This window comes from Dasypus novemcinctus, chromosome 6, assembly GCF_030445035.2.
Source record: "Dasypus novemcinctus isolate mDasNov1 chromosome 6, mDasNov1.1.hap2, whole genome shotgun sequence".
NCBI classification, from domain to species: domain Eukaryota; kingdom Metazoa; phylum Chordata; class Mammalia; order Cingulata; family Dasypodidae; genus Dasypus; species Dasypus novemcinctus.
Genome location: NC_080678.1, coordinates 81,201,721 through 81,225,752, shown reverse-complemented (window position 1 = coordinate 81,225,752; position 24,032 = coordinate 81,201,721). Strand labels below are relative to the sequence as shown.

The 24,032-nt window shown below is 38.7% G+C and overlaps 1 protein-coding gene across 3 annotated transcripts in view; it reads left to right on the top strand.

Annotated features, from left to right (window-relative positions):
* Window positions 1–24,032, top strand: part of ASCC1 (activating signal cointegrator 1 complex subunit 1) — a 112,793-nt gene that overhangs the window by 279 nt on the left and 88,482 nt on the right. The window contains exons 1-5 of one of the 3 annotated variants that reach the window (XM_058298996.2): window positions 2–61; window positions 1,428–1,572; window positions 2,735–2,834; window positions 7,767–7,864; window positions 13,084–13,262. In XM_058298996.2, coding sequence (XP_058154979.1) covers window positions 1,461–1,572; window positions 2,735–2,834; window positions 7,767–7,864; window positions 13,084–13,262 — 489 coding nt within the window. In that variant the 5' untranslated portion in view covers window positions 2–61; window positions 1,428–1,460. Of the gene's footprint in view, window position 1; window positions 62–480; window positions 552–1,427; window positions 1,573–2,734; window positions 2,835–7,766; window positions 7,865–13,083; window positions 13,263–24,032 lie in introns of those variants that run through there. The other 2 variants (XM_058298995.2, XM_058298994.2) reach the window with 2 other exon arrangements.

Below are 24,032 nucleotides of genomic sequence, written 5' to 3'. Positions count from 1 at the left end.
AGGCGCAGGCGCGGGAACGCGCTTCTTGAGGAATTCGGAGTCCTCCAACTCGGCAATCTTGGTTTGCTTGGATAGGTCCTTTCTTCCCTATCTTTGGCTTGCTCCTTTTCTGATTTCAGTCGTCACCTCCCCCCCCCACAAGTATCGCAGGTCTTCTGCTGTCCTTTCTCCCTTTAAACTACACTTAAATTGGTTATTTCCCTTTCCTTTTTTTCTAAGCAGTCTCGTTGCCTGTAGGAAAGGTTGATGTTTGCTGTTTTTGAGACAACTACCTTTTCTTCCAGAGTACATGATCTGAGGGCCTGATCTTAACATGAAAGGCTCCTTTTGTGGGGAAACTTTTCTTTCTTTTTTGAAGGAGTCCTGGGGGGAAGGAATAGTATACTAAGGTGTAATGTCATTAAACTGTTGCTAATTATGCCCCTTCTTCATCCGTGTCTGCCTTCTATTTTGTCCTTTCTCATAACATGAAATCTCTCCAGGGTTCGCAAACTGCCAATTAAAGTGACTTGCTGAGGGTTGGACTGAAGTGCTAAGTGTGTTTAATAAAGGTAGATCTGGGAAGCGGATTTGGCCCAATGGGTAGGGCGTCTGCCTACCACATAGGAGGTCCTCAGTTCAAACCCTGAGCTTCAAGACTATCCAAGTTAAGTGGTAGAAACATTGGTTGAACGTCACCACTGTTAGTCCATAAGAAACCTTTGTTTCCTAAATTATTGACTCATTAAATGGTGACTAGAAGCTTGGCTGTTCAGCGGGAGATGTACAGTTTGTTGGGCAGAAATTGGACTCATGCCTTTGCCAGTGTGTTGGTTTAAGAACAATATTGTCATTTTTAGCTGTGTTTTGACAGGCAACTACAACTGGTTGTTGGATATTACTAGTACCTTTAAAAATACTTAGGAGCTTTTTTTCTTTTCTCCCAAGGGATTTAATGAAATCCTTAATTGTCTTAATTATCAGGAAAGAGTGAGATACTTTTTTGCTTTATGAATGTTTAGATAAATGCAGAAGGTAATGTTTTACTCCATTACTTTATTATGTTAAAATAATAAAGAGAGATAATACAGTTAAGTCTCTCTTAAAACCTTCCATAGGCTGTATGTAAAGGACTCAGGATCTTTTAACCATTTTTTTGGGGGGGAGGGACTAAGTAGTGACAAATTACTTTTCTGTCTAGGAATGGAATAATGTGGAAAATGCAGCAAACTGCTTAGAAAGGGAAAAATCTAACAGAAATGGGTCCTTATTTGTCTTAATGTTTTTTTTTCTTAGGGTGTAGTGGGAATCGATGTTCTTATTATGTCCTTTCAGTCCTACATAATGATTCGTATAGAGAGAAGGTTTTTATTTCTTTTTAATTTTTTTCCCATCCTCCCATTTTATTTGTATTAAAATAAAAGGTAAGGCGATGATTTATCTTTCAGGATTTCACTGAAATATTATTTGGAGAAAGTATAATGGAAGTTCTGCGCCCACAACTTCTAAGAATTGGTGGACGAATTTATAGAAAGAATCCCATCCAAGAGCAGACCTATCAACATGAAGAAGATGATGAGGACTTCTATCAGGGTAATCCTAGTTGCTGTTTGGTCTTACTGGACGTAAAATGTTCTCGACATTGTAGGAGCAATTCTGTGTTTTGTTTTAACGTGTTTCTGTGTCAGCTCCTACATTTGAGATGTTTGCCTTTCATCTCTCCATTTGTGTTGATGTCTAAGGATACTAATGACTTTGAGATTGACTGAGGCATTCTTAATTGCAGTTTTTAAGTAGTTTCAACTTTGTACAGAAGCTTAAATTAATAAGGTAATTTTCCTTGTTAACTGCTACTATTGTGACAAAATTAAGTTCTTTTACTGGTAAAGTTGTAAAATAACATATATAAATTATTGGAATAAATTCATACATGTAAAGCATTTAACCCAGTATCTGATAATGTTAGTTGTTATTATTGTTTTATTGTTGTTTTTCCCTTTTCTTTTGCAGTCATATATAGGCAGTTCCAAATATGCAACTAACTTTATTATAGTGTAGGGAAAATTTTTAAGAAATAAACTAAACATTAAAATGCATTATAAATATTTTCAGGTTAATTAATTAGGACTTGGGTTTAATGCATAAATGGGGCCTTTTGTATTCTTTTTGACTTTTTCCTTTTGGTTTCTAAGCCAGAGTCAGCTTTGGGAGTTAGTCGTCTTCCTGGTCCTTCCAGTTTCCTTCAGCAATGGGACATTGAGCTCCTTTTTTTCACCCTCTTCATTTCTCTTTGTCTTGAGGGTGTGGAGTAAGTTCTCCCAGTATCACTTCTTCTTTATTCACTGAAGTAATTTTGCTTCTTAATACTAAAAAAACATTGAATCATATGTTTTAAAAGGGTGAATTTTATGTTATACGAATTATATCTCAATGGAAATAGTAGTAAGGAAAATTTTTATTGTGTCTTAGCATTTGGGAGAAAACTGGTAAAAAGTGGCATGTATATGCTACCTTTCAAGGTTCTGAGATGAAAAGGTTTAAAAATGTCATTATGTGTTTTGGTTTTTATTTTTATTGATTTATTCTAAGAGCAAGTCGGAAGAAATACCAGAACAGAATTCTGCAGTGTGAAGTTTGGGCTGTTTTTCGTGTGTGTGTATTGCTTCTTTCCCTGAGAGTGGTTGACAGCTGGGGAGAAGGCTGTTGTCCACAGAGCAGCAGTGTTTCTGAGCCAGGTCTTATGGTTTCTGTGCAGGCTCCATGGAGTGTGCAGAAGAGCCCTGTGATGCCTATGCTGTGACGCAGACGCAGCAAGGTTTCTGGTGTACCGTGAAGGCCCCCAGTCTGCTCTACAAGTGAGTGAGGCCCCCAGCAGCTACTCCTAGAGGTGCTTCCAGGAAACTTAGCAGGAAGCTGACTCCTCTCTCTTCCGTCCTTTATTGAGATGCTTTGATTCCTGATGATCAAATAGTTCAGTGCTTTATGTTTTAGAATTTCTTTTTTTTTTTTTAAAGATTTATTTTTTATTTCTCTCCCCTCCCCCCCATTGTCGGCTCTCTGTGTCCATTTGCTGTGTATTCTTCTGTGTCTGCTTGCATTATCTGGCAGCAATGGGAAACTGCATCTCTTCTTTGTTGCATCATCTTGCTGTGTCACCTCTCCGTGTGTGTGGTGCCACTCCTGGGCGGGCTGCGGTTCTCCTTGTGGGGCGCACTCCTTGCGCATGGGGCACCACTACGTGGGGATGCCCCTGCGTGGTACGGCACTCCTTGCATGCGGCAGCATTGCGCGTGGGCCAGCTTACCACATGGGTCAGGAGGCCCTGGGGATCGAACCCTGGACCCTCCATATGGTAGACAGATGCTCTTATCAGTTGAGCCACGTCTGTTTCCCATGTTTTAGAATTTCTAAGGACTGATTACAGGTAAAATTTCATCATTTTACATTTATCACTAAGTCCTGTTGATTTTCGCCTCTTCAATATCTTTTAAATTCACCACTTATCTCCATCTTCACTGCCAAGCCTCTACCTTTCTTGTGGAGTACTGCAAATAGTGGATTCACTGGTATTTCCACATTGATATGTATTTTTTAAACTTTCTATTTTGAAATAATTTCAGAATTACAGGTTAGTTGCAAAAATAATATAAAACCATAAGGGGAAGTGGACTTGGCCCAATGGATAGGTGTCCACCTACCACATGGGAGGTCCGCGGTTCAAACCCTGGGCCTCCTTGACCCATGTGGAGCTGGCCCACGTGCAGTGCTGATGCGCGCAAGGAGTGCCCTGCCATGCAGGGGTGCCCCCCCGTGTAGGGGAGCCCCCCGTGTAGGAGTGCGCCCTGTAAGGAAAGCCGCCCAGTGCAAAAGAAAGTGCAGCCTGCCCAGGAATGGCGCTGCACACACAGAGAGCTGATGCAGCAAGATGATGCAACAAAAAGAGACACAGATTCCCAGTACCGCTGACAACAACAGAAGCGGACAAAAGAACACACAGCGAGTGAACACAGAGAACAGACAACTGGGGCGGGGGGTGGGGGGGAGGAAGGGGAGAGAAATAAAAAAACAAAACAAAACCATATGGAGGGAAGCGAATGTGGCTCAAGTGATAAGGCCTCTGCCTACCCTATGGGAGGACCCAGGTTCGATCCCTGGGACCTTCTGGTGAAAAAGAAGAAGAGAAAGCGTGCCTGTGCAGTGAGCCAGTGCCCGTGTGAGGAACCAAGTGCCTACGTGGTGAGTCAGTGCCTGTGCATGTGAGTCACGCAGCAAGATGATGATCCAACGAAAGAGATGAAGGGGAGAGTCAAAGTGAAGCGTAGCAGAAACCAGGAACTGAGGTGGTGCAATTGACAGGGAACCTCTCTCCACATCAGAGGTCCCCAGGATCAAATCCCTCTGAATCCTAGAGGAGAAAGATGAGAAGACAAAAAAGAGAAATGGATGCAGAAGATCACACAGCAAATGGACACAGACAGCAAAAACAGTAGGGTGGGGGAGGGGAGAATAAACAAATCTTTAAAAACAAACAAACAGAAACCACATGGAGGGCTCCAATATACCAACTTTTAACCTTTTGCTGGCATTTGCTGCATCATTCTAGCTCTATCTGTCCATCTGTATATCTATCATCTCTCTTCTTTCTGTCCTTCCCTACTTCTTGGCTTAATAAAAAAAATATTTATTTTTAATTGTAAAATATACGTAACATATAAGTAATTTTAACCATTTTAATTGAACAATTCTTTGATATTAAGTGTATTGACAATACTACATAACTTTCTCCATGATCTATTTCCAAACTATTTTCATCATCCTAAACCAACATTCGTTTTTTTTTTTTTAAAGATTTATTTATTTATTTATTTCTCTCCCCTTCCCCGCTACCCCCCCCAGTTGTCTGCTCTCTGTCCATTCGCTGTGTTCTTTTGTGACTGCTTCTGTCCTTATTGGCGGCACCCGGAATCTCTGTTACTTTTTGTTGTGTCATCTTGTTGTGTCAGCTCTCTGTGTGTGCGGCGCAGTTCTTGGTCATGCTGCACTTTCTTTCACACTGGGCGACTCTCCTTACGGGATGCACTCCTTGCGTGTGGGGCTCCCCTACATGGGGGACACCCCTGTGTGGCAGGGCACTCCTTGTGTGCATCAGTGCTGCGCATGGGCCAATTTCACACAGGTCAAGGAGGCGGGGGGTTTGAACCATGGACCTCCCATGTGGTAGGTGGACGCCTTATCCATTGGGCCAAGTCCGTTTCCCAACATTTGTTTTTATTTGGCAATAACTCACCACTGTCCCCCACTCTCCCACACTCCTACCACTCCTGCCTGGTAAGCTCTTTTTTGGCTTCAGGAATTTGCTTATTCTAAGTATTTCATATAAGAGAAATCATACAACATTTATCTTTTTGTGTCTGGATTATTTTACTCAACGTGATGTTTTCCGGGTTTATCTATGTTGTAGCATGCACCAGCATTTCATTTCCTTTTATGGCTGAATAATATTCCATTGAATGGATAAATCACATTTTGTTTATCTGTTCATCTGTTGATGGATACTTGGGTTGCTTCCACCTTTTGGCTATTGCGAATAATGGCGTAATGAATGTTAGTATACAAATGTCTGTCTGAGTCATTGCTTTCAATTCTTTTGGGTATATACCTAAGAATGGAGTTGCCAGATCATATGGTAATTCTGTGTTTAATTTTTTTTTTTTGGATTACATTATGATTTATATTTTATTTTATTATTATTTTTTAATTGATTTTGTAAAAATATTACATAAAAAAATATGAGGACCCCTTCAACCCCACCACCCCCACCCCACCACTCCCCCCCCAGCATGTGTTTAATTTTTTGAGGAAATGTCAAACTATTTTCCACAGTGGCTGCACCGTTTTACATTCCCACTAACAAAACAATGTACAAGAGTTGCTGTTTTTCTGCATCCTTGCCAACTCTTATTTTCAGTTCTATTCCTAGTATTCTGAGTAGTTTTATCATGAAAGGATGTTGGTTTTTTAAATGCCTTTTCTATGTCAACTGAAATGACTTTTTTCCCCCCCTTCATTCTATTTGAGTGGTTTATTACATTGATTGACTTTGTTATGTTGGACCAGCCTTGCATTCCTGGAGTAAAGGTCACTTGGTCATAGTGTTAAATCCTTTTAGTATATTGTGGGATTCAGTTTGCCAGTATTTTATTGAGGATTTTTGCATTTATATTCATGAGGGATATTGGCCTAAACTTTTCTTTTCTTGTGCTATCTTTATCTGACTTTGGTATCAGAGTATTGCTGGCCTTGCTGAGTGAGTATGGAAGTAATCCCTCCTTTTTTATTTTTTGGAAGAAATCGAGAAGGATTGGTGTTAAATCTTCTTTGAAAGCCTTGTAGAATTCAGCAGTGAAACCATCCAGTCCTGTATTTTTCTTTTTTTTGGGAAGTTTTTAATTACTGATTCAGGCTCTTTACTTGTCATTGGTTTGTTGAGATTTTCTATTTTTTCTTGCATCATGTTAGGTAATTTGTTTCTAAGAATCTATTTCATCTGAGTTTTCTAATTGTTGGCTTATAATTGTTCATAGTACCCTCTTATAATCCTTTTTATTTCTGTAAGGTCCCTACTTTCATTCCTGATTATAGTTGTTGTGTCCTCTCTCACTTTCTCTTTTTCGGTCTGACTAAGGGTTGATTGATTTTACTGATCTTTTTAAAAAACTTTTGGTTTTGTTCATTCTCTTGTTTTTCTTTTCTTTATTTTGTTTATCTCTGCTCTAATCTTTAGTATTTATTCCCTTTGAACTTTGTAGTTTATTTTTTTTCTGAAAATTAACATTTTTAAAAATATTTTTTAATTTTTAAAATTTTACATTAAGAAAATATGAGGTCCCCATATACCTCCCACCCCTCCTTTGTAGTTTATTTTGCTCTCCATGTTCTCTTTGGTGTGAAGGTAAGTTATTGATTTGTGATCACCTTTTTTAATGTAGGTATATAGAGCTATAAATTTCCCTCTGAGCACTGCCTTTGCTGTATCCCATAAGTTTTAGTATGTTGTGAATAAGTGAGTGAAGTGGGGTAGGTGAAAGACAATGGGGAGTGATGAAGATTGTGACGAGGCCTTGCACCACCTGCCATTAAGAGTTGGCGTCTGTCTACTATTGCTATGAGTTGTCAGATCTTCCAGTTTTAGGTCACATTTCCTAACTTTTAGGCGAAATCTCTCAAATAAAGCTTGGGCTAAATTCAGCTGAAGGTTACCAGTTTATTTCCTGTGTTTTTGAGTCTATCCTGAATGGTGGACCCTGTTCTTTGCTAAGCTGTTTACCTGTATTTAATTAATCAAGAACAATTTCCTTAGGATGGACTATAATATATTTAATTTGTTCTCCAAAGGAACAAGGGTCTCCTTCTTCAAACTGTAGACCCACTGGGTGCTGAAATGCCCTTTGAAACTATGGCAGCTTTCTTCTCATTGAATAGCAGTCCCAAAATTTGAATCAAATTTTGAGAAGCAAACAGTTTTTGGGTATAGTTATTCTATCTCTCCTTTGAATTGGCTGTCGAACATCATTTTGCCAATGAGTGTAATGCAGCATGTTCTGTAAAGCTAGATGACTTGTAATTTCCTCTTACTTAGCACTTGATGTCTATAAATATTGAGCTTTTATGGAAACACTTTTCTGTAAGGGAGTGTCTCCTACCATATATGGGTAAACATGATATGATTATTTTGGAACATTTTGAATTCATCCCCTTCCATTTACAAACTTTTCTTTATATTATAGGCATATAGTTGGGAAGAGAGGGGATACCAGGAAGAAACTAGAAATGGAGACCAAAACTTCTATTAGCATTCCCAAGCCTGGACAGGAAGGAGAAATTGGTGAGACTCAATGTACTTAACTTACATCTGCAATCATTTCTGCATGTTGGAATAATGTAACCCAACTGAGGTATTTACTGACTGTGTTCTTTAAGGGGTTCTGTAGCTATTGGCTCTTTTATGATATATCAGAATCAACCTCCTAAATGAGTAAAGATCTAGTTATACAATTTTATATTGATTGAGTACCTGGGCTCTCATTTTATACTTTACCATGAGGTGATGGAATCAAGCTTCCAGATTTCATTGTGTCTGAGGAGATTTCTATTATGCTTTAATACCTTGGAATGGAGTTTATGAATTGTTTCAGGTTGGAATTAGAGAAAAGCAATGAGATCACGAATTTGAAAGAAAGTTTATCCCTTTCCATAAGTGTTCTCTTGAGATTTTTACCTTTTCTTTGGAGACCAGGAAGGAAATTAAAATAGTAATGACTATAATATTAATAACATGCCCTAATTCAAATAACTGCTCAAATGAGAAGAAATAGTTTGGCAGTATAAAACAAGTCAGAAAGTGTCTGCTTGCATCATTGTGAACCAGGGGCAGAAACTTGTGTTATAAAATTGCTCTAAGTGAGGAGCATGTAGGGGCAAAATGTTTAAAAACTCATTTTAAAACTATAGGAGTTTTTCAAAGTCAGAGTACAGCAGTGTATAATAATCGATTTTCGGGAAGTGGATTTGGCTCAACTGATAGAATGTCCACCTACCACATGGGAGGTCCAGGGTTCAAATGCAGGACATCTTAACCCATGTGGTGAACTGGCGCACGCACAGTGCTGATGTGCGCAAGGAGTGCCGTGCCATGCAGGGCTTTCCCTGGCATAGAGGAGTCCCATGTGCAAGGAGTGCACCCCGTAAGGAGAGCTTCCCTGTGCGCAGAAAGCGCAGCCTGCCCAGGAGTGGCGCCGCACACACGGAGAGCTGACGCAACAAGATGACACAACAAAAAGAGACACAGGTACCCGGTGCCACTGACAGGAATACAAATGAACACAGAAGAACACACAGTGAATGGACAGAGAGAGCAGACAACTGGGGGAGGGGGGGAAGGGAAGAGAAATAAATAAAAAATAAATCTTAAAAAAAAATCGATTTAATCTAAACACCTATAGATTGTATTAAGTTTTAGCAGAAAAAAATCATAAATACTATTCTCATTTTGTGCTACCTGTGTTCCTTTAACAGGTAAGTAGCAAATGACTTTACAACAATTTTGTCCAAAAGAACTTTCTGTGATGGTAGGAATTTTTTTATCTGGGCTGTCCAATGCGAGAGCTTCTAGCCACAATTGACTATGATTGCTTGAAATATGGCTGGCTATGACTGAAGAACTGAATTTTACATTTTATTTAATTTTGATTAATTTAACTTTTAATTTAAATAGCTACATGTGGCTCATGGCTCCTGAATTGGACATTGTAGTGTTAGTGTTTTCTCTAGGTCATATTTATTTATTTATTTATTTTTTACACCCCCCCCCCCCCCCCCCCCCCGCCAACGGCTTGCTTGCTGTTTGCTCTCTGTGTCCATTCTCTGTGTGTTCTTTTGTGTCTGCTTGCCTCCCTTTGTTGTGTCATCTTGCTGCACCAGCTCTCTGCAGGCACAGGCTGTCAGCTCTCTTTGGGTGTGGGCCTGCTTGCCTTTACAAGGAGGCCCTGTATGGTAGATGGGAGCCCAGTTAATTGAGCCACAGCTGCTTCTCTCCCTGGTTTTTGGTAAGGTCAGCAAACTCTGAGATAAGAACTTTAAGGACATTTTTCAAGGACTTTTATTAAAATAAATTTTCATTCATTAAAATTACAATTACAAAAACTTAGATTTTTAAGTTTTAACATTCAAGTTACAAATACTGGAGTAATATTATAATTGAATTAAAGCTTATTTCTTTAGATTTTAAAATTATGAAATTAATAAATGCTTTCAAAAAAATCAAAGCTGACAGAAATTTTATATAAGGCGTAAAAGAAAGTTGCTTTCAATTCCAGTAATCCTCTTGACAGTGTAAATGTCTTCCATTTCTTTCTATTCGTATGCAAACATATATAATAGCTTTTATTGCAGTAAGCATTAAAACGTGGAATAAACATGGAGGCCTTACCCATTTTATGACACTGATCATTCCACAACTTACTCAGGAAAGTGTAGGCAGGTTGTAAAGATTGTACTTTGACTTAAAGAGCACAAATATATCAGTGTGGAAAAACTAGAGTGTCTAATTGTTAAAAAGTAAGAATTTAGTAGAACGAATTTCATTGAGAAACAAGGGAATACACTGGTTTATTAGTTTATTGTAGTTGCATTGGTGTGGTATTTGCCATTGTTTATTAATTTTCTTTTGTTTCCCTAATTTAGAGAATCCAGAAAAGGAAATGATCTAGTACTTAACTTGTCCCCTAGATAAGGATCTAATCTAGTGTGTTCTGAAGTCTTAGCCAACAAGATGTCAGGAGAACTTTTCAAAATTGTAATATCATTGCAGTTGGGGAATTGGTTTTTTGAATTTTAACATAAATGCCTTTATTTTCTTCTTCTTAGTCCTTAGATTTATGGCATATAAATTCTGGTCCTCTCAGGTATTTGTAGTTTGAAAACATCTCTAACCTCAGTCATATTTGCTCTTTTTTTTTAAAGATTTATTTTTATTTATTTAATTCCCCTCCCCTCCCCCGGTTGTCTGTTTTCTGTGTCTTTTTGCTGCGTCTTGTTTCTTTGTCCGCTTCTGTTGTCGTCAGCGGCACGGGAAGTGTGGGCGGCGCCATTCCTGGGCAGGCTGCTCCCTCCTTCGCACTGGGCGGCTCTCCTTCTGGGTGCACTCCTTGCGCGTGGGGCTCCCCTACGCAGGGGACACCCCTGTGTAGCACGGCACTCCTTGCGCGCATCAGCGCTGCGCATGGGCCAGCTCCACACGGGTCAAGGAGGCCCGGGGCTTGAACCGCGGACCTCTCATGTGGTAGACGGACACCCTAACCACTGGGCCAAAGTCCGTTTCCCCATATTTGCTCTTTTGTCATTGTTTCATCAACTTTGAGTCTTTCTTGGAAATCTTTCTGAGCACCTTTCAGGTGCTTTCAGGTTTCTGTGTTTCAAAAATGAAAACATCTTAATAGCCTATCCTCTACTAGACCATATTCTTAATGAAAAAATAACAGATTTAGCACTTTATACCAGGCTTTTATATAACATAAGTATGAGTTTTAAATCTTTAAAAATTTTTCCCCTTTTCCTTTTAGTTTGTCACCAGATTTGTGGTCTCAGGCAGAGATAATTATGGTTTCTTTTTTCCTGTACTTTTGCCAGTTTGCCTTTGAACTCTCCTTTATCCTTCTCTCTCTAACATAACACTTGAGGGCCTGCCATGGACATTTCCCTTCACTGGGTATTTGAGTCTTTGGGATTCTCAAAGTATCTGATTTTAAATATATATTTAAAAAAATACCATTTCTCTATTTTTCCTTATTTTTTAAAAAACTTTTTATGCCTGTTATTTATGTCAATTTTTAACTTAGGCACACAGTTCTTAGGCTTCTTAATCCACTCATTTTAATTTACGTCTTTATCTGGAAATTTCCCCCTTGTTTCTTTATACCAAGATGGGTGTAATACTTTGATTCTTATCAGAGGATAGTGAGAAATATAAGGGTGGTTCTTACAGAAAATTTCAAGTGCTTTTGTGGAAAATATTAAGACCAATAAATGGAATTACATCTTTTATTTCCTCAGTGACCTAACTGCTTTGGAAGGATCAGGCTTTGTGGCCTTTAGTACACTGCAGACTTGATTATTACAGTTAGTACTTGCATATTTAATATCATATTTAGAACTCTGCCATATACTATTTAGTAAGTAGTCAGTTGAAATGCCAGTTTTGTTAGTAGTTCATATCTTTTTTACCTTTTCCTAATTTCTCTTTTGAACTAAGCCCTGCCAGTTCTGGAACCTGGAGGGTTCAACCTCTACTTAAACAGAGATTATACAATTTCGAAATGGTTTTGTTTCTTTGTAGACAGGAGTCCACACTTTGTGTTTTTTCCCCCTCTACTGTCATTTTTTTACACAAAGACATAACTCAGTTTAAAGATTAAATTATACTAAAACTCAGAAATTTGACATCCATACATATAATATAGATAAATATTTTCGCTTAACTATAACTTCTGGTTTTCAACCATGTAGAATAGGACTATATTGTAGCAGACTTTCCTTCGCTTTTTTACCTTAGTGAATCACAAATAATTAATTTATGCCAAAAATTGAGATAAAATTCACATAACATAAAATTTATGTTTTTTTCAGTTTTAATTTTTTATTGTTATTTGAATTTCTATGCAATGTATTGTTCTTATAAATTTCTTTATTGTAAATACAACATAAACAGCCATTTTAACCATTTTAAAGTGCTCATTTCAATGGCAATGATTATATTCATGATGTCGTGCAACCATCATCACTATTTAGTTCCAGATCATTTTTATCACCCTAAAAGGAAACCCTGTACTCATTAGGAATTACTTCCCATTTCCTTCTAACACTCTTGAGTCCCTGACAACCACTAAACTGCTTTCTGTCTCTTTGGAGTTGCCTATTTTGGATATTCCTATAAATGGAGTTGTATAATGTGTGCTCTTTTGTGTCTGGCTTCTTTCACATAGTATATTGTTTTTATGAACAAGATTCATCCATGTTGTAGTGTGTGTCAGTACTTCATTCCTTTTTACTTCATTGTATGTATATACCACAGTTTGTTTTTCCATTCATTAGTTGATGGAGATTTGGATTGTTTCCATCTTTTTGGCTGTTATGAATAGTGTTGCTATGAATATTTGTATACAAGTTTTTATTTGAACACCTGTTTTCTTTTCTTTTGGGTATCTGCCTAAAATTGCTGGATTATATGGTAATTCTGTTTTAACTTTTTGAGGAACTGCCAAACTGTTTTCCACAGTGGCTGTACCATATTACATTCACACCAACATAGGCTTTGCTTTGTGGCTTTAGAACTCATTTTTCTGCTTTATCAGCTGGTCCTAAGGATATTCTCTTTTTAACTTCATTATGCTCAGGTTGAATTCATTAGCAGCATTTACCCTTTGCACTGTCCCGTGTTCAGATTTATTTACCGAAACAGGGCTGTTTTAGCTCCCCAGAGGTAGGGCACCTATCTTCCATGCATTTGGTGGTCTTTGAGCATATTAACCCTTTTATCTTTGCTTGCAGTTATTACCGGTCAGCATCGGAGTGGTGTCATTTCAGCCCGAACTCGTATTGATGTCCTTTTGCACACTTTTAGAAGGAAGCAGCCCTTCACGCACTTTCTTGCCTTTTTCCTCAACGAAGTTGAAGTTCAGGATCGATTCCTGAAGTTCCAGGAAGAAGTACTAGAGAAGTGCTCCATGGTAAGTAGCAAGCAAAACAAAATAAAAATTTATTTTAAAGTCAAATATAAGGAAGAATAAAAAAATGGTTCATAATTCATACAGTAGAAAGATACAAACCTCTTCCCTCTCCCAAAAAAGTAACAATTTCTGATGTTTTCTTGTAATTTGGAACTGAAAAAATATATATATCAGCACATATGTCTCTAATATATTATGAAGTATTTTTTAAAATTTCAGGACACAAAAGGATCATCCTACTATAGGCACTATTGTGCACCTTATTGGTAGCAGTATTAATGAAATGCCTTCGGCAGTCATGGCTCATTAGAGCTTAGTAACTAAAAGACAAATTTTCAGTAGCATTCTCATACTTCTATAACAGCAAAATGCTTGTGACCAAGAAAATAGGGGGTAATCCAGATTAGTTTTAAAACTTCTTTTGTGTATCCTTCTGGGTGATTAAAAAAACAACAACAATTTACTGACTTTTTAAATTTATGAAAGCAATTTATGTTTATTTTGGAAAACAGAAAACAGACAATTTTCGCTAGTGTCGGATTTGTTCCTTTTTATTCTGAGCAGTATTCCATTATATGGATGCACCATGATTTGTTTATCCATTCATTTGTTGAAGAACATTTGAGTTGTTTCTAGTTTTAGGTAACAATGAATAGAAAGAACTGCTATAAGCATTTGTATACAGTGTTTTTTAATCTAACTTTTTGGTTTTAAATATTTTCAAACTTACAGGACAGTTACAAAATAATATAAACCCTATACAGAGAACTCTTGTGTACCCCTAATCCCTCCAGATACCTGGATCCATCAATTTTAGCATTTTTTCCCATTTATCCTTGCTTCCTTCCTCCCTCCCTCTCTCTCTCCTTCCTTCTTTTATTTTTCTATCTTTCTATCAATCCATTTTTTGAACACTGGAGTGTAGGTTGTACATGTCATACTCCTTGAATACTTAACATTGCCATTGCCATGTACATTTCCTAAGAACAAAGATATTCACTTAAATGTAGTCACCATAAGTGCAGTTATTAAGTTCAAGAAATTTAGCATTGATAGAAAGCTTACAAGTCTGTGTTCCAGTTTTTCGTATGTCACAATAATATCCATTTGAGTCTTCTCTCTTCCTAGATCCCATCCAGGATTATGTATTACATTTAATTGTCATTGTCTTTTTTCGCTTTTTCTTAATTGTGGGATCATATATATACCTTAAACTTTCTCATCTCAACCACTACCAAGCATACGTTCAGTGGGATTAATCACATTCACAATATTGTGGTACCCTTACCACCTTCCATTACTAAAATGTGCACATCTTCTCAAACAGAAACCTTACACCCATCATGCATTAATTCCCCATCTCCCCTGTGCTTCCCACCCCTGGAAACCCTTACTTTTTAATTTCTGTCTGTGAGCCTGCATATTCTCTGATATTTTCTTTGTAGTTACTATGGGACTTTAAAAAAAAAAAGATTTTATATATTTATTTATTTCTCTCCCCTTCCCCTGCCCCAGTTGTTTGTTCTGTGTCTGTTGGCTGCGTATTCTTCTTTGTCTGCTTCTGTTGTTGTCAGCGGCACAGGAATCTTTGTTTCTTTTTGTTCCATCATCTTGTTGTGTCAGCTCTCCGTGTGTGTGGCACCATTCTTGAGCAGGCTGCACTTTCTTTTGCACTGGGCAGCTCTCCTTACGGGGGAACACTCCTTGCGCATGGAGCTCCCCTACGCGGGGGATACCCCTGTGTGGCAGGGCACTCCTTGCATGCATCAGCATTGCTCATGGACCAGCTCCACACGGGTCAAGGAGGCCCGGGGTTTGAACCGCGGACCTCTCATGTGGTAGATGGATGCCGAAACCACTGGGCCAAGTCTGCTTCCTGGGACTTTTTTTTTTTTTAAGAATAATTCCCCCCCACCCTGCCCCTCGACATGGCTCCTTTGTCTATTTGTTGTTTCCACTCATTGTCTGCTTACTGTGTCCACTCATTGTCTGCTTATCATCTTTTTAGGAGGTACCGGGAACTGATTCCAGAACCTCCCGTGTGGGAGGTAGGTGCCCAACTACTTGAGCCACATCTGCTCCCTGCTTGTTGTTTCAGCTTGTTGCTTCTGCTCATTGCATTTACTCATCTTTAGGAGGCACCGGGAACTGAAACTGGGACCTTCCATGTGGGAGGCGGGCACTCAACTGCTTGAGCCACATCTGCTCCCATAAATTTAACATCCTAAATCTATAACAATCATGTTTGTGTTTGAGTATAGGTTTTTATGTGAATGTAAGTTTTTATTTCTTTTGAGTAAATACCTAGGAGTAGAATTGCTGAGATATAAGGTAGGTGTATGTTTAACTTGATAAGAAATTGCCAAACTGTTTTTCAGAATGGTTGTACTATTTTGCATTCCTATCAGCAGTAGTGTTTGTTAGCTCTTGGTGTTGTCACTATTTTTGTTTTAGCTATTCTAATAGGTGTATTGTGGTATTTTATTATGGTTTTAATTTGCATTTCTCTAATGGCTAATGAACATCATTTCATGTCATGCTTTTCATGTTCATGCTTTTTTGCCATCCTTATGTCCTCTTTGGAGATATGTCTGTTCAAATCTTTTGCCCATTTTAAAATTGAGTTGTTGTTTTCTTATTATTGAGGTTTTGGGGGGGTGCTGGGATTGAACCTAGGACCTCATACATGTGAAGCAGGCATTCAGCCACTGAGCTACACTCATTCCACTATTGATTTTTTAAAATTGTTTTTAAGTTTTTTTTTCTTTATTGGATAAGTTACAGTTTTATAGAACAATCATGCATAAAATACAGGGTTCTCATACATCAACCTATCACCAGCTTTGTTGTGGATTTTTCAGGATTTTCTGTATATAGGAACATTTGTTACAATTTATAATAGCATATTTTTATAATTGTTCTATTAAAATCCATGGTTTAACTTAGGGTTCACTGTTTGTATAGTGTAATTCCCTGGATTAAAAAAATTTTTTTATTCTGTTACCACATATGTAATCTAACATTTCCCCTTTTAGTCATATTGAGATATATATTTCAGTGCTGTTAACTGCGTTCACAATGTTGTGCTACCGTCACCACCATCCATTACCAAAAAGTTTTCATCATTCCAAATAGTAACATTGCACATTTTAAGCCTTAACTTCTCATTCCCTATCTCTACCCCATCCCCTGGCAACCTATATTCTAGATTCTAACTCTATGATAGTTTGCTTATTCTAATTGTTTCAAATCAGTGAAATCAAAGAATATTTGTCCTTTTGTGTCTGGCTTATTTCATGTAACATGATGCCTTCAAAGTTTGATTTTATGTTGTTGCACATATCAGTACTTCATTCCTTTTTTACATCTGAATAATCCATTGTATATATATATACCACATTTTATTTATCCATTCATTGATTGATGGACACTTGGGTTGCTTCCATCTTTTGGCAACTTTGAATAATGCAGCTTTGAGTATTCGTATGCAAATATCTGCTTGAGTGCCACTTGCAATTCTTTTGGGTATATATCTAGTAGTGGGATTGCTGGGTTCATATTGTAGTGCTATATTTAGCTTTCTGAGGAGCTACCAAAGTGTCTTACATAGTCGCTGTACCATTTTACATTGCCACCAGCAATAAATAAGTGTTCCTGTTTTTCCACATCTTCTCCTACACTTGTTATTTTCTGTTTTTATTTATTTTTAAAAGATTTATTTTGCATTTATTTCTCTCCCTTCCCCCCAGCCCCAGTTGTCTGTCTCTATGTCCATTCACTGTGTGTTCTTTTGTGTCCACTTCTATTCTTGTCAGTGGCACAGGAATCTGTGTCTCTTTTTGTTGCATCATCTTGCGGTATTAGCTCTCTGTGTGTGCGGTGCCATTCCTGGGCAGCTTGGACTTTCTTTCGTGCTGGACGGCTCTCCTTATGGGGCGCACTCCTTGTATGTGGGGCTCCCCTACATGGGGGACACCCCTGCTTGGCACGGCACTCCTTGCGTGCATCAGCACTGTGCGTGGGCCAGCTCCACATGGGTCAAGGAGTTCCTGGGTTTGAACCACAGACCTCCCATATGGTAGGCGGACGCTCTATCCATTGAGCCAAGTCCACATCCCTCTGTTTTTTTTTTTTTAATAGCTAATTTCAATAAGTATGAAATGGTGTCTTGTGGTTTTGATTTCCATTTCCATTATGACTAATGATAATGAGCATCTTTTTTTCTTAAAGGTTTATTTTTATTTATTTATTTCTCCCTCCCCCCCCCCCAGTTGTTTTGCACTTGCTGTCTACATTCTGTGCATTCTTCTGTGTCTGCTTGTCTTCTCTTTAGGCAGCATTGGGAACCAATCCAGAGACCTTCTGTAGTAGGAGAGTGGTACACAATCTCTTGCACCACCTCAACTCCCTGGTCTACTTTGTCTCTTACTGTCTCTCCTCTGTGTCTCTTTTTGTTGTATCATCTTGCTGTGTCTGCTCTCTGCATGGGCCAATGTTCCGTTCCTGCGTGGGCCAGCTCTCCTGTGTGGGCCAGTATTCCTGCATTGGCCAGTACTCTGCATGGGCCAGCTCTCCGCTCAGGCCAACTTGTGGCGCAGGCCAGCTTCCCTTTCACCAGGAGTCCCCAGGAATCAAATCCTGGACCTCCCATAGAGTAGACGGGAGCCCACTCACTTGAGCCACATCTGTTTCCCAATGAACATCTTTTCACATGCCTTCTGGCCATTTGTATCACCAGAGATGTCTGTTCAAGACTTCTGTCCGTTTTTTTTTTTAATGAGCTTTATTTTTTTAATTGTATTTTTTTGACGATACATAGATCACAGAAAATGTTACATTAAAAAATATAAGTGGTTCCTACATACCTATCTCCCACTCCCCTTTTTATTCATTTTTTAATTGGGTTGTTTGTCTTTTTGTTGTTAAATTGAAAGATTTCTTTATATATTCTTGATGTTAAACCTGTATCAGTGGTTTCCAAATATTTTCTCCTATTATGTAGGTTGTTGTTTTACTTTTATGATAAAGTCTTTGAGGAACAAAAGTTTTTGATTTTGATGAGGTCCCATTTATCCGTGTTTTTCTTTTGTTGCTTGTACTTTTGGTATAAAGTCTAAGAAACCATTGCCCAACACAAATCCTGAAGATGCTTCCCTATGTTTTCTTCTAGGAGTTTGATAGTTCTAAGTCTTGTATTAAGGTCTTTGATCCATTTTGAATTGATATTCATATATGGTTTGTGGTAGGAGTCCTGAATCTATTGTAGTGAATGTATTAATTGCTTTGTAGTATAGCTATCTTAAGATATTTAGTCTTCTAATCAATGAACGTGGAATGTCCTTCTATTTATTTAGGTCTTTTTAAATTTCGTTTGGCAATATTTTATAGTTTTCTGTGTATGAGTCTTTTGCATTCTTTGTTAGACTTATTCCTAAATATTTGATTCTTTTTTGCTGTTGTGAGTGGAATTTTTTTTTTCCTTTCTTGATTTCTTCTTGTGATTGTATGTTGCTTGTGTAGAGAAATACTACTGTTTGGGTATTGATCTTGTACCTTGCCACTTTGTTGAATTCATTTATTAGCTCTAGGAGCTTTGTTGTATGGAGTTTTCAGGATTTTCTGTAATAGGGTTATATCATCTGCTAGTGAGGAACATTGTACTTCTTCCTTTCCAATTTGGATGCCCTTTGTTTCTTTTTCCTTTTTTTTTTTGGGTACCAGGGCCACGGGTTGAACCCCGGGCTTCATATGTGGGAAATTGGTGCTCAACCACTGAGCCACTTTGGCTCTCCCCCTTCATTTTCTTTTTTTACCTAATTGCTCTGGCAAGAAGTTTCAGTACAATGTTGAATAACAGTGGTGACAGTGGGCATCCTTGTCTTCTTCCTGATCTTAGAGGGAAAGCTTTCAATCTTTCATTAGGTAAGATGTTAGCTGTAGGTTTTTCATACATGCTTATTTCTTCTTGAGTCATTGTAGGTAGTTTGTGTGTTTCCAAGAATTTGTCCATTTCATCTAGGTTGTCTAATTTATTGGCATTCAGTTGTTTATAGTAGCCTCTTATAGTCCTTTTTATTTCAGTTGGGTCAGTAGTAATGCCCCTCTTCTGTTTTTGTTATTTTTATCCTAGCTTTTCTATTCCTTGTCAGTCTAGCCAAAAGTTTGTCCATTTTATTTATCTTTTCAAAGAACCAACTTTTGGTTTTGTTGATTCTTTCTATTGTTTTTCTGTTTTCTATTTCATTTATCTCTATTTTCTCTTTTTTTTTTTTTTTTAGGAGGTACTGAGGATTGAACCCAGGACCTCGTACATGAGAAGCGATTGCTCAAGCACAGAGCTACATCTGCTCCCCAAATGCCATTTATCTCCACTCTAATCTTTGTTATTTCCTTCCTTCTGCTTGCCTTGGGTTTAGTTTGATCTTCTTTTTCTAGTTCTTCCAGTTCTCTGATTTGAAGTCTTTTTTTTTTTTTTTTTTACTGTAAGCATATAGCGCTATACATTGAGCTCTCAACCCTGCATATCGTAAATTTTGGTATGTTGTATGTTTCATTCATTGCAAGATATTTACTAATTTTGCTTCTGATTTCTTCTTTAACTAATTGGTTGTAAAACAGTATGTTGTTTACATATTTATGAATTTTTCCTTTCCTCTTCTGTTATTGATTTCTAGCTTCATTACTTTGTGGTGAGAGAATATACATTGTATGATTTCATTATTTTTGAATTTATTGAGACTTGCTTTGTGACCCAACACATAATCTGTCCTGTAGAATGACCCATGTGCACTCAAAAAGAATGTGTATTCTGTTTTTGTTGGGTGCAGTGTTCTATATATGTCTGTTAGGTCTAGTTGGTTAGTGTATCATTCAAGTTCTGTACTTCCTTATTGATCTTCTGTCTAGATGTTCTATCCCTTATTGAAGGTGATGTGGTAAAGCCTTCTACTATTAAAAGAACCATCAATTTCTCCCTTCAAATCTGTTGATATTTGCTTCATATATTTTGGGGCTCTGCTATGAGGTACTTACATATTTATAATTGTAAATCTTCCTGTTGAATTGCCCCCTTTATCAGTATATAATGACCATCTTTGTCCCTTGGAACAGTTTTTGACTGAAATATTTATTTTATCCAATACTAGTATAGCTACCCTAGTCTCTTTTGGTTACTACTTACATGGCATATATTTTTTTCATCCTTTCATTTTCAACCTACTTGTATCTTTGATTTTAAGGAGAGTCTCTTGCAGACAGCAATAGAGTTGGGTTATACTTTTTTAATCCATTTTGCCAATCTCTGCCTTTTGACTGGAGAGGTTAATCCATTTACATTTAAAGTCACTAGTTATAATACAGTACTTTCTTTTGCCATTTTGATATTTATTTGCTTTTTTGTGTTGTACCAGATTGAGTGCCTCCTCATTTCTATCTGGATGGAGATATATATCTATATATCTATATATACTCTTTTTAAAAGATTTATTTAATTTCTTTCTTTCTTCCCACCCCCTCGTTGTTTGCACTTACTGTGTCTGTTCATCTTCCTTGTTTCTTTAGGAGACACTGGGAACCAAACCCAAGACCTCTGTTATGGGAGGGAGGCACTTAATTGCTTGAGCCACCTCTATTCCCTGCTTTGTTGTGTCACTTATTTTGTTTTCCCTTTGTTGTGTCAGCTTGCTGTCCCTGCCTGTCACACTAGCTTGCTGTCTTGCTCATCCTCTTTAGGAGGAACTGTGAACCTTTGCTCCCTGCTTTGTTGTGTCTCTCATTATGTTCTTCTTTTTGTGTCTCTTGTGTCAGCTTGCCGTCTTCTTTAGGAGGCATGGGGAACCAAACCAGAGACTTCCCATGTGGTAGGTGGGAGCTCAATTGCTTGAGCCACATCTGCTTCCCTGGATATTTTTTAATCTATTTTATCGTGGAGTGAAAATTTAACTTACTAAATATTTAACAATCATATTTGGTTTGATAGCAACTTAACTTCAATAGCATGCAACTATACTTTTCCTATATCCCCCTCTGTTCCACCACCATTTTTTTATACTTCTTACTGTTCATATCTTTATACATTGCATTTCCAAAAATATAGCTATATCATTTCTTTTTATGCATTTCCATTTTAGCACCTATAGGAAGTAAGAAGTGTTGTTACATACCAAACACTACAATACAATAATACTGGCATTTATAATTACCCAAGTGGTTACCTGTATGCAGTTCTTTATATGCCTTTGAACCACTGTCTTTCAGACTGAAGAACTCTCTTTAGCATTGCTTATAGGGCAGGTCTAATGGTGATGAAGTCTCTCAGCTTTTGTTTATCTGATAATAGATATTTTTAAAGATTTTATTTATTTATTTATTTCTCCTCACCCCCTTGTTGTTTTTCACTTACTGTGTCTGTTCATCTTCCTTGTTTCTTTAAGAGGCACTGGGAGCCGAATCCAGGGTCTCCGATGTGGAAGGGAGGTGCCTAATTGCTTGAGCCACCCCTGCTTCCTGCTTTGTTGTGTCTCTCATTTTCTTTTACTCCCCACATCTCTTGTTGCATTATCTTGTTCTGTCAGCTCACCGCACCTGCCTGTTGCATCAGCTTGCTGTCTTCTTTGGGAGGCACTGGGAACCTCTGTTCCCTGTTTTGTTGTGTCTCTCATTGTGTTTTTTCTTCTTGTGTCTCTCTCTTTTTGTAAAAGTGGTCTTTTTTTCTTTTTTAAAGATTTCTCCCCTTACCTGCCCTGCTGTTTTTTGCTGTCTGTATCCATTCGCTGTGTGATCTTCTGTATCTATTTCTCTTTTTTTTTGTCTTCTCATCTTTCTCCTCTAGGATTCAGAAGGATTCGATCCTGGGGACCTCTGATGTGGAGAGAGGTTCCCTGTCAATTGCACTACCTCAGTTCCTGATCTCTGCTGCATTTTACTTTTGACCCTCCCCTTCATCTCCCTTGTGTTGCATCATCATCTTGCTGTGTGGCTCACTTGCGCAGGCACTGGCTGACGATGTGGGCACTGGCTCACCATGAGGGCACTCACCTGGGCACTTGGCTCACCACACGGGTACTCGCACAGGCACTCGGCTCACCATGTGGGCACTGGATCACCATGCAGGCACGCTTTCTCTTCTTCTTTTTCACCAGGAGGTCCCAGGGATCAAACTTGGGTCCTCCCATATCATAGGTGGAAGTGACTTATCACTTGAGCCACATCTGCTTCCCTTCTTGTGTCGCTTGTTATGTCAGCTGGCCGTGTTTGCCCGTCATGCCAGCTCTCTGTCTTCTTTAGGATACAACAGGATCCGAACCAGTGACCTTCAGTGTGGTAGGCAGGAGCCCAGTCACCTGAGCCACATTCTGCTTCCCTGATAATGCCTTAATTTCTCCCTCATTTTTGAAAGACAGTTTCACCAGATGTAAAATTCTTGGTTGGAAGTTGTTTTTCTTTCAGCACTGTAAGTATTTCAACAGCTGCCTTATTGCCTCCATGGTTTCTGATGAGCAATTGGCACTCAGTCTAACTGGGAATCCCATTTAGGTAACATGTTGCTTTTCTCTTGCGGCTTTCAGAATTCCCTCCTTATCCTTTGCATTTGATAGTATGGTCACAATACAACAGGGTGTGTTTTTCTTCATGTTTATCATGTTTGGTGTTCTCTGGGCTTCTTGGATGTACATATTCATGACTTTCGTTAGCCTTGGGAAGTTCTTTGTCATTATTTCTTTTACTATTCCTTCTGTCTCTCTCTCTCTCTCTTTTTTCTTTCTAGGACTCCTATAATACTTATATCAGTATTCTTGATGGTGTCTCAGAGGTATGTTGGACTATTTTCACTTTTTTTTAAAGGATTTATTTATTTATTTCTCTCCCCTTCTCTGTCCCCCCCCCCCCCAGTTGTCTGCTCTCTGTGTCCATTCGCTGTGTGTTCTTCTGTGACTGCTTCTGTCCTTATCAGTGGCACCAGGAATCTGTTTCTTTTTGTTGCGTCATCTTGTTGTGTCAGCTCTCTGTGTGTGCGGTTCCACTCCTGGGCAGGCTGAACTTTCTTTTCACGCTGGGCGGCTTTCCTCATGGGCGCACTCCTTGCGCGTGGGGCTCCCCCACGCGGGGGACACCCTTGCGTGGCACGGCACTCCTTGCGCGCATCAGCACTGTGCGTGGGCCAGCTCCACATGGGTCAAGGAGGCCCGGAGTTTGAACCACAGACCTCCCATATGGTAGACGGACGCCCTACCCACTGGGCCAAAGTCCGTTTCCCTCCTTGAACATTTTTTAAGATCATTTTTTTTTTTAAAAGGCTTTATTCAGTATGTCCACATTCTCATCTTCTTTGTTGGTGTTTTCTGTATTTTTGTCCTCTTCCTTTGGATGGGCCTTCATTTCCTGTTTCTTTGTTTGTCTTATACTCTTTTTTTTTTTTTTTTTTTAAGATTTATTTTTTTTATTTATTTAATTCCCCTCTCCTCCCCTGGTTGTATGTTTTCTGTGTCTTTTTGCTGCGTCTTGTTTCTTTGTCCGCTTCTGTTGTCGTCAGCGGCACGGGAAGTGTGGGTGGCACCATTCCTTGGCAGGCTCCTCCCTCCTTTGCGCTGGGCGGCTCTCCTTATGGGTGCACTCCTTGCGCGTGGGGCTCCCCTACGCGGGGGACACCCCTGTGTAGCACGGCACTCCTTGCGCGCATCAGCACTGCGCATGGGCCAGCTCCACATGGGTCAAGGAGGCCCGGGGCTTGAACCGCGGACCTCCCATGTGGTAGACGGACGCCCTAACCAC